The sequence below is a fragment of the Ylistrum balloti genome, unplaced genomic scaffold (genome assembly GCF_031769215.1).
Source record: "Ylistrum balloti isolate Yb309-2 unplaced genomic scaffold, AGI_CSIRO_Ybal_v1 Utg370816, whole genome shotgun sequence".
Classification (NCBI taxonomy): domain Eukaryota; kingdom Metazoa; phylum Mollusca; class Bivalvia; order Pectinida; family Pectinidae; genus Ylistrum; species Ylistrum balloti.
The window spans coordinates 132,399-151,145 of NW_026782472.1; the positions used below are offsets into that span (position 1 = coordinate 132,399).

The 18,747-nt window shown below is 33.7% G+C and overlaps 1 protein-coding gene across 1 annotated transcript; it reads right to left on the bottom strand.

The window, feature by feature from the left end:
- Positions 1 to 5,062: 5,062 nt before the first annotated feature.
- On the bottom strand, positions 5,063 to 18,426 carry LOC132558726 (receptor-type tyrosine-protein phosphatase alpha-like; the record flags this gene model as incomplete). The annotated part of the gene is made up of 23 exons (XM_060223322.1): positions 5,063 to 5,131; positions 5,455 to 5,590; positions 6,011 to 6,168; positions 6,362 to 6,478; positions 6,965 to 7,090; positions 7,481 to 7,554; positions 7,932 to 8,031; positions 8,558 to 8,704; positions 9,068 to 9,203; positions 9,521 to 9,666; positions 9,811 to 9,939; positions 10,086 to 10,183; positions 11,075 to 11,111; positions 11,313 to 11,389; positions 11,964 to 12,051; positions 12,248 to 12,435; positions 12,566 to 12,723; positions 13,283 to 13,403; positions 13,619 to 13,744; positions 13,917 to 14,006; positions 16,839 to 16,931; positions 17,582 to 17,674; positions 18,334 to 18,426. Coding segments are annotated over 23 exons (2,600 nt in total), but the record flags the coding sequence as incomplete, so codon positions are not given.
- Positions 18,427 to 18,747: the final 321 nt, after the last annotated feature.

The following is an 18,747-nucleotide window of genomic DNA, read 5'->3' on the forward strand; positions in this document are numbered from 1 at the left end:
ATCGCCTAAGTTTTCCTATAAATTCCCCGAAGTCAACAGGTGAGAGATTTGATTCTCCCTGGTATTACACACGGAGCTACGGGTACATATATGTAAATTGTGTTCGGGGAGACGGTATCTGATGTGAACTTGTCTTATTATAGTCTATTATACATCAGGAATATTTGTCCCGCCCATACGACAGTGTTGGTTACGCCCATTTTGCTAAGTTTTGACGTAGAGCAATCAAATTAGAGAAAAAGATTTAACATTTATCATGGGGCTTATTTAAACACGTGTCAATGATATCAAATCATGTACCGTCACTACGATAACATCGTCCTTTAGTGGTATTCATTAGATTGAAACCTTGACATTTGTTTCAATAAATCTACATAGTCAAATGCAGATATGCTATCCTCCATTTATCATAAGATAAAGAAGTTGATTAGCGTATGTAACTCTTGGTGATATTTTAGGCGTGTTGCAGTCAATCAACAAAATTCTTCCTTAAATAAAAACAGTGTAGACAATATTTGACTAATGTTAGTATTTTAAATGAAACAGAAAGTATAAGAAATAAAATTATGCAACTTTCGTGAAACGAGAGCTGTCTAAATAACAAGGAAACAGCTGTTGAATTAACAGGCATTGAACACATCAAGCAGTATTTTTCGAAAGTTTTACACTTTGAATGATTAGGGACGTATGCTGTTTATTCAGTCAAAGTGTAAGACTTTTAATATATTGAAACAGATCTTTAAAGAATATCTGAAATTTATTTTATTTGTTTTTGTTCTTGGGATAGAAATTACTTATTGTAATCCTACACTTGGTTTTGGGATCATACCGAGACCGGCTACCCTTGTGATCGACGATTTAGAAAAGAGAACGCAACGTACTAGACATGAAAACATTAAAGGACACGCCTTGGTCATGGAAACTGTATACCGCCACAAGAATAAATTTTGCGATTTCTAGTTATCAAAGTAAAGGTGTATGACAAGTAAATATAATGAGAAATTGAAATTGAAGGACTTGGTAAAGTTTTGCTGAAAAAAGAACTAACCTACGAGTGAGATACACTAGAGACAAGTTTACATCCATAGGTATGCCAAAAGTCTGTAAGAAAAAGTTGTCATCTGCCACCAAATCAGATATATGATATCAATTAGAACTCCAAACATTCTCAATACCTTAGCATTGGTATATCCGTCTTTCGATAGGATGTGTTTCTAAACAAATTGTTTCGGTTAATTCACAACTAGTTCCATATATCGCATTCTTTCATAAAATAACTCTAATTTCAAAAGAACAAAGGTAATCCTTTAGCTCTTACTTGTTATTGGGGCGCACAGTAGTGTATAAAAACTGTTTTAATGAATATTTAGAAGCTATGTAATGATTTTTAGAATCATAGTGTGACAATGAGACAAATACAAAAGGTTCATATTTTAATTTGGTCCTGTTCTTGATTAGTTAGTGATAATGTTAACTTACCATTTTCAGCAGCCACTATAAAGACTAAAAGCAGAAAAAACACACAATAAATGCTGAGATTTCTCGAGAATAGAGAAAAAAAATCCAGAAAAAAACACACACATACACCCCCCCCCACACACACCCACACACACCCACACATCCTCACACATCCACACCCACCCCCATCCCGACCCCACACACACCACTGTTTGCTACACGGACGGTATTTCTTTTTTTACTTTTCAGATCATATTTCATAAAACGTATTTAAAATTTCTGTATGTAAAGAGTTATTTATTTATTATGCATCTAGATGAGTTGGTGTTCACATGCATCACTATAGCAAATTGAATGCAAAATAATTTATTTTGAACGGCTGATATATATGATATTCGTATACTATCTATGTCCACCCATCCTTCATTCATATAAAAGTATGTTGTTCATTCAGTATAGATTGCCATATGGCGGCTGTAGTTACCTCCCCTGCACTTTGCTGTTGCGGACAGACCATTGAAACTATATTAAAGTTTCAGTTACTATATGATTTTCATCATTTCCACAATCCCCTTCCTATCCCTTAACACGAGTTCTGCTTTCTGCTACAATGTTAATGATTGGTGTTGACATGGAATGGAGTCAAACGATCGCAGATGTAACATCACCTTTATGGTGGACGATTTCTTAGGCCATCTATCTTGTCGAAAAGATATCAATTTCTAATCAAGCCATTGAAGCTAGTTCATTTCCCTTCGGACTTGCCACTAGATCTTAGCTTTTAACGTTCATCACGAATTTTGTTAGAATTCTGCTAAATAATCTTCGATAAACGATTTACACTTTATCTTGGATCTGGTGTATTTAGAGTTATTTTCAGTTAAAGTTAATACTCTTATACATTTACCAACGAGAAATATTGGTTTATTTTGTCCTTTCTACGAAATTTCAACGAAAAATATTTTTATACGTTAAAAACGGAATGTTGTAATAATTCTCGTTGATGCTCACTGGGAACCGCAAAACCTCTTCAATGTACAGATTGTGATGTCAAAACATATTTAAGTCGGTTTGTAAGCTGTTTTGTTTCTGAAAATTGTGAATGTTTCTTCATGAGTCAACAAGAACCGAGGTGAGCAATTGTGATGTCTTTTTAGTGAGTAGGTAGGCTAAAACACTATGAAATGGAAGAAAACATATTTTTATACTTTATCATTTAGACAGTGTATGCTTTTATTGATAGTCAGAGTTGTCATATAAGCTGTAGCCTGATCGAGGAGGGTATGATCTATTTTGAGAGGCTTTGTGTTCGGACTAAAAGAAATAGGTTAAAATACCAGGATATTTAATTGTTTCGCGACACTTGCTTCTAGAAAAATTAATTCTAGGTAATGAATTTCAAATAATTAATTCAACACATTTTATTCAGATTTCTTTATTGAGCGTTAAATACCGTATTTGCTGCTTCATTTATATACAGAATATCATATGATACAATTTTTAAGTGTTCTAATGATATTTTTTCATGTGATTTACCATATTAAATTTTCTCCGTTTGTTTTGTCTTTGGTATTTTGATTTACTTTGGCACGAACTTCTATTGATATCAAGTCATAACAATTGTTGATATTAACGTGATAGACATTATGCAAATCACTTTCGAAAAAATAAAGGATTTCAATTAATGGTAAACACAAAAACAAATATGTAAGATAAAAAAAAGTATTACTAATATCCTTGTATTATTGCAAATAAAAAATTGTCAGAGACCTGGTCACGTGTTAATTGTAGCAAACGTGTAAATCAACAAACAAATAATGAACTCAGTATGACATACAGAAATGTAAGCAGTGCCGATAACAAGTAAACATCATAAATAACCCATTATGCCACTCATAGTTTATAAAAATTGAAAGTGTAAACATTGATGATAAAATCAAATAATTCATATAATAGACACATTGTACACATAATATGTAAATATAAATCACCTGTTTAAGATTTCAATAAAAAAAGTTTTCAAGCACTCCATATATTTGAGCAATGAAAAAAAAAACTAAACAAAAGAAAACAAAAGGAAAATAAATTAAGAACCAGGTTGCTTACGTAGATACAAGGTCACATGTGAGCAATCAAAAGAAATGGGATAGGATTTGATGTTAACACCATTTATATAATTAAGGACAGCATTGGTAGAGTAATTAATTATAAACTTCATTTATTTAACAGAAAAAGGGAAACAACACAAAGAATTACTTCGGATATTTATACAGTCATGATTTGTAAAATAACAAAACTTCGCAAGTACCAATCCTTGTATTGTATTTTACTTTTTATCACTTTTCTGTATTTTAGTTTAAAAATAGATACTAAATATAACATATAAACGTATTTGAAATTCTTATAACAATGCGAAATATAACCAAAGCTAAGTAATCCTATTGGAATTACATTTATGGATGTACACTCGTGATACAAACTGAGATCTTAATGATATTATTTAAACATATCTGAATAGAAGGTGTGGATATTACTATTGAATATTAATTGCTTGTATCAATCTACAGGTCTTAAATAAGATTAGAACAATCTAAAATCCCTAAAACGCTAATTTGGTTTTTCGAACTTTTGGATTACAAGATGTGACCATTTTCATCAATTTCATACGAAACAAAAACCGGAATTAATCTGAGATCCTATTTAGGATGGGACCTTCAATTATTCTGACGTCATCAACTTCATAAGAACAAACGCAAAGCATGAATACATTGATTTAACACAAGATAGAAAATAAATAAAAAAACTAATTGGAAAAAACTATATGTGGTTAAAGTCGAAGTATTAGACAAAAAGCATGATTATTGAATGGAGTACATCAGATTTCAAAGATTTTGCTTCGTTTGCGGTAGATATATATTACGTGATTGGACTATGTTGAATTTAGCTAAGAACAATAGAAGTTTCCATTTCTCCTCTCGTTTCATATTTCTTTCAGTGCATTTTAATAAAACAAGCAAAAAACATTGGAGAGAGAGTCAATATATACACACGAGTGCACAATTTTTTGAAATGCAAACATTCTGTCATACCCATTTTGCTGTTTACTTTATGAAGGGTAATTTTGATTAGCGCCACCACTGATAAACTGTTCACAGGCAAATATTGGTTGTCCTGGCAATCACTGATCAATGCATATACAAGCTGCGATGTCCGGATTATTATGTATCAGTTCATACATACGTGTGTAGTGTCTAAGTGTTCATTGATCAGTAATATATACGTCTGTGATGTCCAGTGAATACACGTGTCTCTGGTCTCTAGATAATAATATCTAAGTAATCAATGGTCAATTTGTGTAAACGTTGATTTATTGATGATTTTATAAACCCGTGTGCGGAATCTGGTCAAGTTAGTGACGTGTATGGTATCACGGTAATTCCTGGTCAGTAAATATATATTTATATATGTGGGGCCTTGGTCAGTTTTAACCACGCCGCGGAGTCTATAAAGTCCTGTTCAATTCATGTACACGTCGGTTTATGTAAACCTTAGAGATAGCTAGGTAATCATTATATACATGGGTGTGGAGTCTATGAAATCCTGCTCAATTCATGTAAACGTCAGTGGTGTCCAGATACTCCTTGATCATATTGTAGCAGAACTGGTATTGGTCCTACAATGACAGTTTACAAGATATAAAATCATGAAAATAACATATTATGTCTCCTTAATTGGTAACATCGTATTCATGCATTTAAGCATGTACCTTTTTTTTGGTTTTCTAGATTTCAATAGGAACTCTCAACTTGTAAGCCGTAACAGCAGATGGATGGACGACGTGCTTACGCACGCACGCATGCACATATGAAACATGAGGTGCAACCTTAACATCGAACAAAAGTCTGACTTTCAATTGACATAATGTGCACATAGATTTTACTATACACTTCGATTTTATCCATAATTAATCAAAATATATCGATGAAGTATACTTACAAAATTGACTATAAATTCCGGGCGTCGCACTTGCAGCTGTCGAGTTATCTGAAAAATGTCTACTTCGTCATCGCCTTTCATTTGATCTCTAGCATTGCTGATACAACAGAACAAACCGCTCTGTGAAAAGCCGTCACTGAAACATTAAATATATACACATTAACACGAAATGGAATCAAAGCAACTAATACAAAAGGTAAAGTTGATCTTTTATCCCAATATCAACTCAGTTTATATTCTATTGTTATAAAAATATGTAAAAAGACCGGTCGGTGTGACTTTTACTTAGAGTTGCTTACTGTCTCTGTTACTCCACTGACGAAGCATGCTTCTTTGGCATAAAGACGTGGGTGTGATTCGTGTCGGGGCGCTTGGCAGAAATGGATGTTTCCTTGTTCTTTCCTTGTTCTTTCACAAATATATACTTTCACACTTGATAACAGCAAATATAATTTATTTTCAGCTCAAAGATCAGCTGTCATATTGCCATGATGACAAATGGTCCTCTGGTATTACTATTTCAGAAATGGGTATACAATATCGGAAGCTAACGTACCGACACATGACAGCTGTCGTCTTCGTGTTGTCCGATTTACGTCTACTGTCCACAAGTTCAAGTAGCTGAAGTAGGGCTGACGAATCTTGAGGGACTGAAGACTCTTGTTCCCAACCAGTTAGATGAAACACTCGGACTTTAACATGGAATCCTTTCATCTAAAAACAATACCGACGAGTTTAACCCTTGAACGAGAACTGATATCAGCTTCTACTTCTACATGATTCCACCTAGTACACGCTTACAAAAATTAACGACAATATCCCTATAGGAATGAATTTAAATAGAAAGCATAAATCAAACAGTAATTGATATTTTATTTCCTGTATTTATATTTTCAATTAACTTTACCTCATTTTCAATTGAAATTTCAATCAAATCAACATCAGTAACTGTTGAAGAATTCCCTTTGTGTTCCAGCGTAAATTCCCCAATGGATTTGTCCTTACCCTGTTCAGGAAGCCAGACCTATAAAATCATATTTTATTGAAATACGGTTTCATTATGAATGAATATAGCAAAGCAATAATCATTGGCGATGAATTAAGCAAAAGTAAAAAACATATGATAATGGTAGGAATATGTAGGAAACACATACATACTAGAAAAGAAAAGGACACCCAAAATATTTCTACATCAATTCATATGTAACCGGATTTAAAACTGTATGAAAAGTAACTATCTAACCAATAACATTTGTGTTGTATAACTGACGACAGGTTGCCTAACAGACATTGCTGTTTTGTAGTATGTCACTGATAAAAAATTGAACACGTCAATCTATGTGTTGTTTTGACTCAACGTAGAATTTCATGCGATGTGATTATTACTTGTTTGAACATTAATTTCTTTAATTGAAAAAAATCCCCATTATTTTCACAAAATGTATCAGGAACATGGTATTAATATGCTTACTCAAGTAATCAATTTGTAACGCCTCATAAATATACTTACAATAGTGTCAGTATCTATGATGACAATAGTGGTACAGTCATGGTCCATTATCATTGTCAGCAGATCCACCACGGTGTCTTCCGTAGGAGTCTGAGTGACGATATACCCAGTCTGTGATGTGTAGGACTAGATAAGTGGAACATATAATTATAAATCACTGTTTCCATTAGAATTTGAATATCGACATTTTTGCAAAACTGTTCATAAAAATATGCCGAATTATGCTTATAACTCACGGTTCATAAATTATTTTTGATATTTGAAGTTCATTTTTGCACCTAAATGGAAAAATCCATTTGGGTATATGTACACATTTTTGCAGCTAAATGGAAAAAATCCATTTGGGTATATGTACACCAACTTGAAGTAAGTAATTTCAAATTTACATTACAGTTATTGATGGAATGACACCCAATCCTTGCTGATAGAATAACAGAAATGCGCTCAATTAGATACAGACAGACTGACAGACAGACAGACAGACAGACAGACAGATGAAACGTGAAATGTACTTACTGGCACCACTACAGCATTAATATAATCCGTCCTGCCGTTTGCTTGTGATCGTAGGTACGCCCTGAATTTGTCCGCTAGACAGAGGAATAAATTACTTCACGCACATTGCTTTTCTTGCTACATAAAGCAACTTAAAATACATTTTGTAATACGAATCTAGGGCTTTCACCAAGCTCACTGGGGTAGGTATCATGTTAATGAAGCCATGTTTGCTACATAAATTAAACATTGATTTGTTGTGTCTAACGAAGGATGAAATATGGATATAGGTACCTTACGTAACATCCAGGACATACATAATATGAAGGATGATATTTGCTAAATTATGGTAATTTACCATATCGGGCAGATTCGTACAGGTAATATTCATGATAATAAGCCAATGACCTATTCAGCAGAACAGATACATGTACAGTGCCATTCTTGGAAATCGGAAATGTTAATAACGTACCTGCTAGGACTGTTGAGATTTTGTTCTTCATCTTGTTGTTCGGTAGTAAAGCAGCTTTGCATTCAGTTTCCCCATAGTGTGGTTTCAAGGGTTGTATTTGCTTAATGAAAAACATATTTGAGATATCAAAATTCCTTATACATACTACAATGTTCAGACAAGGAACAGAAACAATGTGTAACGTAGAATATCAATTTATATCTTGGTACTTTTTGTGAAAGTGAGTATTGCGATATTCAAAGATTCACAAAATATGAAATACTTGATATTTGTCATCAAAGTACTTTATGCATTACGACCGGTTTAATGTGGAAACATCAACAATACACCGAACATTTAAGACACCATGACATTTTCAAAAGTATGAATATTGCAGATATATCTTCTTAATTATATAAATCCAACATGCAATACGTTTGTATTAGAAAATATGCTAAAAACAAAATTACCTCCTATATCAATATAATTAAGATGGCTTTTTTATTCATATGAAGCGAGAATAAAAAAAAAACCTTATGGGTGTAACATAGAAAAGAATGATCATCTTAGCACTCTTTGAAATAGCAGAAAATATTTTAAATAAACAAATGTCATCTTGAACCATCCATACAAAAATACGTCAGCACCTGATACTCCTTTCTAAGCTTTGTTTGGTTGGTTGGGCCGCCATTGGAGAGAGTGTTAAGAGTTGTGTTGTACGTCATTCTGGGAATAAGCGTGTCCGGCAAGTCGAAGGCTTCAGCAAGGAGCTGGTGTATAGCTATGTATTGCTCCTGCACAAGTAAGGTTTATTTACGTTCTTTTTAACATCAATACTTTAAAACATCTATAAACGATAAATCAGTCTGACTGAAAATATGTTAATGTATATTTTATATACATATTAAACCCAAGATTTATGGGAAAAAACAACAACAACAAAATACAGAAAAAATATTAGAGTAACTTATGGAGACTCCTGGAAAAGAGCAAGGCGGGTAAGACCATGTGTTCTGGAAAAGTAAGTGTCTTCTACTTCATCGAGGACTATCGCCTTGTAAATATTGGTCAATACATGTAAGTTATGTCACATTGTCAAATGAGCACGGGAAGCAGGAAACAAAAAATATTTTTCCAGTTCATATAACTTAACTTACGTTTGTTTGAACCATGTTGATTCTATCCTTCCGCATGGTTTTGATGTATTGTAAAACGTCAACTTGTTCGAACTCCTTTCCGTAGTCCAGCAGAGCATCGAGGGCTATGAATGTTCCGGTTCTACCAATACCAGCACTGCAAAAAGTTCATTAATGTCTATCGATTTACGCTGGTTAGTATTTGAACAATTAATAACCAGTGTCGAAACAAGTATAGAAAGGGTCATTTATTTATAACATTGTCGATGCAAAATGATGAACTGTGCTTTGTAAATCAAACAACTTCAACATAGATATATTCATCAGTCGTATAATTACAGTTGAAAACAAAAGATAATCATGATGAACTCCCTAACCACGACGGGAGTGATGGGTTGGTTTGGTGATGACAGTGTTTGGTGATAGATAATAATTAAGGCGTGCGGTTTCGATGGAAATGGATACCTAACATACCTGCAATGAATAACCATCTTTCCTGGGAGGGCGCTTGGATAGTGCTTCACGCGACGGTGGAAGACGACGAGTTCGTTTGAGTCTGGAGTCCCGTGGTCAGGCCATGTGGTGTAATGGAACTGGTGTATTTGTCGCTCAGATTTTGTCTGAATAGGATAATGGGATAAGTAATATGGAAGTAAGAATTAAAGTAAAACATGAAATGAGAGAGAGAGAGAGAGAGAGAGAGAGAGAGAGAGAGAGAGAGAGAGAGAGAGAGAGAGAGAGAGAGAGAGCAGTATAACATGTACCTTCTTTTCTGTGACTGTAAGATCCCGAAGGACATAAAAAGCATAAGTTCGTTCCCTGTCTAGGATGATGTTGAAATGTGGAGTTGCTAATGGCTCTCCTTCATCTGGCCAGTATTTATCGCACTTTGGCTACAATGACGAATTTCAGAACCTGATTACAGTGCAACTGAAGTGGGCTGTTCAAATTCGCCATCCGTTAAAAACAAAAATCGCATTATATTACTAAACAATTTAATTGTTTATTTATGTAAAAATAAAGTATATATGTGACATACCCTTCCTTCTTCCACCACATTTGTTAGCATAACAATTTTGTCCGACTTCAGTTGCCAAATCATACGCCAGAAGTCATTGACGGTCCCAGTCCTTGGACCTAAATAATATCAATATGGATGAATTTGCTTAAGTATGGTGAGTGTCCAACCGATTTTCTTATGAAACCAAGACGATTAAAGTATTGGTCTGACAATTTTACCCTATAAGCTGTATATTTACTTTATCATTTATTTACTATTTATTTATTACTAAGAAAGAAAAATACTTCAAGCTTCAAGAAAATTTGTTTTGGTGAGTGTAAGAACTTCATACAAAAATATCCCATTTCCCTAAAACCCACATATATCATTCAAACACAAACCGAAGTCTTAATAATGATAGTTGCTGATATACTTTATTCCAGACACTATTATGATTTAATGAAAAATGTGTTATGTTGCTGGCCTACCATCACTGAAATTCCATAGCTCTACTAAAGGTTAAGTCATCACCATTTTAAAAATAATCTCTAATATTTTACCAAGTCTGTTCTAATTCAAATTACATTGTAATGGTGGACATCAACTTATAGTGGTTTGGCGTGACCCTAAGTAAAATGTTCATATTCTTATATGCGAAAGCGTTCATTCTACACATATATTTTTTATTTTCTCATTTAAAAACATACCATCACCTTTTCTTCTATATTTGAAGAGTTTTTTTTTTTATTTTATATAAATATGTGCTTAAGATCGGTAAAATATCCATTAAGAACAAAACAGCTGTATAATTTCGTTCCTGTCAAGGACAGACGGCATATATACCTTATTTGTGTTGAAGGTGGAAGTCACCAGTGTGGGTCTTTAGTAAATTATTGATCGTATCATGATATATCGTCTCGTAATCAACTTACCTCGAATTAAGCAATAGTTATATAGCATGATTAAAGCCGAAAGCACGTATGCACTAATGTGGTATATTTCCAATTGTATAAAAAACCAAATTTTACCTTGTGTTGCGATGTATGCTGCCGTTTTTGTAACACTCTGTAAAATATATATGGATATGAATTATCATCTGGTTTAATGTCATATTTATCACATGCATAGTTGGTAAGGTATTCCTCAATTGAGAAAATCGAAAAAAACATTTCAGGTCATAAACTTTGAAATGTAAGAATTATATCTTTATATAACAGTCTTAATATGGATTTTGATACAGAGCTCTTTACTGTTGGCTCTACTTACATCGATGTAGTTAGCATTGATGTAGTCCGAGTGCGGATCATTCCGAACTTTGTCAAGAATAACACGAGAGTGATCATCTGTAAAATAAGATTAAAATGTTCCATGAAACCACATCCTAACATCATTGAAAACATTGTAAAACAGAATCAACATATTCTTTAATACGTCGCATACGTCTAAACACAAGCAATATTTTCGGAGTACCTTTTCCATTGATATAATCATAACGATTCAAGAATTAGTACAAACATCCGAATTAAGACATTCAGATATTCCTCATAATTTCAAGAATAGAATCCCGATTGAAATAATATCTCTGTATTTATTTTACTAATGCCAAATCATAAAAGAAATCAAAGCTTATTTTAATACAATCAAAATGTTTTTCCATTGAATTTTTCGATTGATATTGTAATTTTGCATATTAATGATATCTTGTAGATAGCTCCACATTTGAAACATATTGCATTGTTATTTTTTCGAACACCCAAGTACCTAAGTAATAACCGCAAACACCTACAATGTCATAATCGGTCACCTGTAGTACTTAAATAATAACCACATAAAGTACAATGTAATCGGTGTAATCACCGTATCTGTGACAATAATAGAAAACTAATTTATCAACAGAAGGACAAAGGCTATACTTACAGGGAAACGTGGTCTTAAATCGATTTTTGGTTTTGTTTTGTGGAAGCATTCCAATCTTATGTTCATGTAAAGCTCCATATGGTATTGACTATATCAAAAATAAAATTATGAATAGATGTGCAGTATGTGCTTTTAAAACGAAAAGCAGCATTAATCGGAAAACATCTTTCCAAGAACAAGTTCCATTTCATTGAAAGTTATCGATTACGTTATCGTATTAAACTTTAAAGTTGTCATATAAATTTCAAGATGATTCATTCATTCACATAAAAAATATACTGCACCTTGAACTCATTCTCGAACGCCTTAGCCTTATTTTGCATCTTTGTGTGTACTAAAGATTTGAGCGTGGAAACGGGAAATCCAACAGGGCCGGAATTATAGTAAACGCTATCGCCAGAGCGAGAGGCACTGGCTACCTGCTCCGCATTCACATACACGTTTCCGGTACCTTTGGTTGGATAATCTGGATCTTCATTGAAATCTGTTGCAGGCAAATTGAACATTCAGATAATTTTGAAGCAAAGTGCTATTTCAACTTTATACTTCGAGAGATCATCGTATGACAAATACACGATAAAATGTATTAAATGAATGATCACCTAGGAGGACGTTGCTGTACACATTATGCTCGGGGGGCACCACAGGTTCGCTACGAGAATTTTCTGTTTCTAACGGTTTGCTCTGGCCTTTCCTGTGAAGCTTGTTGGAACGTCCGATATCATCAAAGGTGTCTTGTTTACCAGCATTCTGTCGACGTCTATGGAAAAAATATTGTATGATCAAGGAGCCTATCGATCTTTATAAATGAAGAGCATAAACGAAACGCATGCTAAGGACAAATAGTCTATACTTGAATTTTACTCTATGTGAAATTGTATAGATAACTCTACAATGGAAAAAAAAAAAAAAAAAAAGAGGCGTAAGATATGCCAGAAAAGTGTCTGACTTTTCAATCGCAGATCAAGATCGGAGGCGTTTTTTTCCATAAAGCTGCGACCACGGATCACACAGAGCAGTCATAGCTTTTATATGGAAAATAATTTAAGCAAGTTTTGATCCACAGCGCGATAAAACTAGCAATTAACAAACCAAATGTTCCTTTCTCACAAAAAAGTTCTTAACCTTACAATGTTATTTTGTTAAATCTATCACTAAAATATTTCATATACAGGTATGCATTTAGTATCAAATAATTTAACTATTCATTCATCAATAAAGTCATGATTTACCAGCACAAATGATTGTTATTATCAAACACTAATAAAAGGGCATTGGCAATGACCGAGTCTCAGATTGATTTTTCCCATGGTACACACCTTCTGATATATATTGCTATAACTACGGCGATGACAAGGATAGCAAGTACCCCTGCTATAGGCCCGGCTATCGACCCTGCGTTAGTCGATGGCGTAGGATTATCCGACACTTCGGCTTGCTCTGGACAAATGTATAGGCATTTATATACAGTAATTCAATAACATGATCTGAATAAGAAAAGTACGAAGACTTAAGCTTTGCAATGTAAGAAAAAGCAACCTTGAGCAAATTTATCAAATCGAAAGTGAAGATAATAGTCGTATTTACTGTGTATATCCAACAAAATGAACTATGGGAAGATTATTTTTTTCGGTGGTTCATAAAAAAGTAATTACTTGTTTCACAGTAAATTCCTTCGTATCCAGGATCACAAGTCACACACACACCAGAGTTTTGTTCACAAATGCTGCAGTGACCACATGACATGTTACAATTCATTCCGTACAAACCCGTCATGCATTCTATTGAAAACAAAACAAGCCAAGGATCAAATAATCTATTAGATGAAAGATCAATATTAATGCAGTATTTCACATCATTCTTCATTTTAACGGACATTAAGTTTTATATTTGTCGATAACATATAAATGACATTCATCATATTTCGTTCAATTGTGTTACCAGTTGACTTACTCGTGCATACTCCGCTTTCCTGTTCACATTCGGAACAATTGCTGCTACAATTTTCCATACAGTACGTCCCGAAAAATCCTCCTATGCAGCCTGCACATATATAGATATTTACATAATTTAAACGAGTATATCGATTTTAACATGTCTATGCAAACACATTTGATATACGGTTCATTAACGCGTTTGTGTGATTCCATATGGGCAAATCTTGCATGTATTTGTTAAATATGAGGTTTATCTATAACAACATATTATTTGTTGTACATGACATGCCTGATTATAATATATCAAGTGAACATTTCGCTCTGAGTGGATACCATTGTTTTTTTCCTTTATTGCCATAGAAAAAAATGTTAATGTGTGTGATTCATTGTGTAAGATAAACGGGAATCTTGTACAATGTAGTGTCCAATTCTTAAGCTCAACTTTTGAATCAGGCTCTATTTTGAAATAAATGAGACAGTTTTAAAGGAAAACAAAACTTGCCGAACTCATTAAAGTTTATAATCATTTTATCATCGTTTTGATCTATATATCATTTGTTTACGTCAATACTTAAACTGTCGTTAATTTCATGGAAATTGGACAAACATATACATCCTGAAAATGTGATGCTCTTTGTACATTTATGTCAGTGTTGACTTATTATTTTGAGCTTATTTGCAATTTTATTGGGAAAGAAAATGTCTATGTACATGTATCTATGTCATTATTTCAACCTAAGTGTTTTTGATACTTAACGATATTCTCATTACCAAATCATCGCGATGAAAAAATGCAACCCGAGGAACATACATACGTAAGTTTCACTTATTATTACCAAGGTGTGCAAACTCTGGTTATTAAACATAAAAAACAAATCACAGTTCGTGAAGGTGAGAATAGTACTTCAGGTGTTGTCATTTAATGGTATATAATTATATATAAACACATATCCTGTGGATAATATCTTGGTAACGCTGTACATCTATTTTATTTTATGATTCCGACGTTTTCTTACCTTTGTATTTTCATTATGATAATTTATTGTATATATCATAATACTGATACACAGGATACGGTTTCATAATGTGAACGTTAGTAGGGAGGAAGTTGCGAAATACACGTGAGCAAGCGAAGCGGTGGAATTGTCGTTTGAGCGTGTTTATGTTGAAATGCCCCAAATACAGTTTGTGTTTTGCATTTGTTGCATATCAATGTACATGTATATAAAGTGCGTACCGATAAGTACAATTCTATCTGAGAATATAATACACATTTTGTTTAGTTTTGACTCCTTTTTTGGGCAAGACGGTCATTTATACAGTCCTTTGCGGGCGAAGTAGTTAGTGAACGCAGTCCTGTGCGGGCAGGTCTACTGGCGTATACGTTCCTGTGTGGACAACTGTATGAATTATTACATATGTTGACAACCATGTAACTCCTGGTGTCCTGTGTGGACAGATGGTCTGTTGACTGTTGATGGGTGTCCTATGAGGGCAAGCGGTTTCATAGATGACTTATACTGTTTGTGTCTGAGCAGATTACCATATTTCTGTATCGTGGAGTATTGCGACTGGAGCAGCCGTCGTCAATGGGAAGGATTTAGAGAACATTTGTGAACATTTCTGTGCTGGGCGTTATGTGAATGACTACTGAGTTACTTTGTGGATATCAGTACGCTAGGATATTGTAACTAATGATACAATAATGGTACGAGTGTGCTTGGTTATGGGAGTGGTATTCTGAGTGATATGTATCTTGGAGATGTGTTAATATATATATACGGGTATACGTAGTGTAATAAAGCCTTGTAAATATTGCATATTTGGTGTTTGTGCCATTCTTATATCAGTAGTGCTAGATCCAGGTTACATGTGTACATAATATAGATTTCTTAAAATGATGAAGGTCCGTTTCCATTACAGTAACCGTTTTCTGTTTATGTCATTGAGATAAAAAAATATTAGTAATCCTTTAAATCACCTTGTAGTGAATCTTAAATCGCCATCCAAAGTAATTGTATTTGTAATACACATATGGATGTGTTCAGTAATTTCAGAATATGCTCTTTGTTAAATGGATATTCGTGGTATGATCATTTAAAACATAGGTTTGATGTCTTCGTTGGAGAACAGAACAAGCTTACGCTTACACTAAAAAAGGGAAGAAATCATAAAAAAGATAGATGAAACTTTAAGGGTTTACCTGCCGTACTTATGATTTGATTGGAGGAAGATTTCTTGAGGCGACGCCACGAAAGCTACAAATTTGTGACGTAATAATTCAAATACAATGTAAAAATGTACAATAAACATGCACAGATTTTATATATGAAAGTGAATAAAACTGTTTAAAAGGTAGATTAAGATACAGCTTCTTTAATGGTAAGGGCCTAAATTTGAAGTTATATAGGAAACTGAATTCCCGAACCATTGTCACTTGATATGGATTCGAATAAGTAACAACAGAGTCAAAAACTGTTGTTTCGTCCCCCTAAGTCTCGACTGATGTTAAGAGCTTAAATATCAGGCAACTGAGGAAAATCCAGTGATCGAAAGAATAGTCAAAATCCAGACTGGGGTGTGTAACAACCTAATAATTAAATAAATTTGATAATTTTTATATATCTGAAAATTAAAAAAAACCCAAGTGCATGTGCATGTTCAAACAGTGTTACTATGAATTGAATGAACACAATAATTAAACGTATGGGTTACTTTAATGTAATCGATGCTAACCTGCGCTTACAGAAGATCTTGTCCTGTTATTCATGTACGTTTCGAAAACTCTCCGTGTAAAAGTTTGTTTTGTTCACAATTAACCATCCTGTTCTATTTGAAGAGTTCGAGGTAAGATGTTCTTGTCCTGTCAAAGAGCCATTACGTTTTTTTAAACGACGAAGCTTTATTCAGCGAATCAACAAAAAGAAATTTAACTTACCACTACAATTGCCTGTATCCTGCTCACATGTATCTTGACAATTTACAGGACAGTCATCTTCACATGTAGTACCACGTTTTCCAGAAATGCATTCTGATAATATGAAATACATTCCATGAACTATTTCCTATTCAATTTAGTAACCTAGATAGAGTAACAACGTTCCTTTAATCACTACCTTGTATTACAATTAACTAAACAAATTTGTCAAAATTTATTCTCATATTTTCAAGAAGACTTCAAAAAGTGCAATCGCATCAGATTAATGAAGAATCTAATATCTGAAACATGTAGAGTAAATTAAATGTTTTTATAGATGTTATATATTTTCTGATAAAGATGTGAGGTCTTTTTTTCTCCATTTTATTGTTTCTTTGATTGAGTGGTGTTTACTGAGATATTGAAAATATGTATGTATACGAACGAAGGATGTCCGTTTCCATAAGACATAATATTGATGATTCAGACAGGCAGGAAAACACCGGAGGAAATACTGACATGTGTTTAAAGTGAACAAGACCAGGTATTCCGGAAGAGGAAGCGACCCCTGCTTAATCCACGCTATTCGCCATGCAAGTTTTGGTCCGTTCAAATAAGGAGTGTTCCAAAATGAAAACAAGGAACATATATAGAAACGGAACAACCAGACATAATAACTAACTCCAGACATTTCTTACTTAATATCGGAAAAGGGAACAAATATTCTCAGTTCACGAAATCAACAAATTAAATATATAGTTTACCATTACAATTTCCCCTATCCTGTCCACAGGTATCCTTACAATTCACAGGACAGTCATCTTCACATTTTGTGCCATGTTTTCCGGAAACGCATTCTGAAAATACAAAATACTGACATGAGTGCATAAGCTTAACTCAAACTCATTTTCGAATAACCTAGGGTTAAATATGCACAAAACAGATTTGCATGGAGAATCATGAGTTCAAAGTGAACAAGACCAGATATCGGGGAAGGGGAAGTGCCTAGTGCTCAATCGACGATACTCGCCATGTAAATTTTTGTTAATCTAATAATGATGTGTCACGTTCTCAAATGAGAATAAAACAAAATAATAACGGAATCACCAAACAATCTAACACCAGACATGTCTTACTTGATATCGGAAAAGGGAACAAATGTTTTCCAATGAGTTTATTAAAACGATCGTAATCATTATCTCTCTGAACCTGGTGTTGTCAGTTGACGAAATATATCTATTTGATATTAAGTTAAAAAAAAATTTCATGGTTGAAATACCAATAATGTATCAGCTTCGCTTTGTTGTTAAAACATGCATACTTTTATCCAGATCAATTTGATTAAGCAAGGTTTGTTTCCGCTTCCGCAATGTCCTGCTTTTTTTCTGCTGTGGTTTCCATCGATTCCGAGTTTGAAATAAGGTTTCATTGTTTAATGCCATATCAAACATATGTACATTAAATAAACCCAAATATTCTCAATTAAGGAAATCAACAAATAGAATTAATAATGTACCATTACAATTCCCCGTATCCTGCTCACATGTATCCGTACAATTCACAGGGCAGTCATCTTCACATTTGGTACCATGTTTTCTGGAAACGCATCCTGAAAATACAAAATACTGACATGAGTGCATAAGCTTAACTCAAAGTCATATTCGAATAATCCAGGGTTAAATATGCACGAAACAGATTTGCATGAAGATTCATAAGTTAAGAGTATCCTTACAATTCACAGGACAGTCCTCTTTATATATGTTATTATTCTTACCGGAAATGCATCCTGAAAATGCAAAATACATTCAACCAAAGTTGTTTTCGGCATTTCAGTAATGCTAGAAAAGAAGAACGATATTCTTATGCCTGTTTATAGTTGAAAATCAAGCAAAATAGCTATATATCATTCCAAATTTGTGTGGGAAGAAGC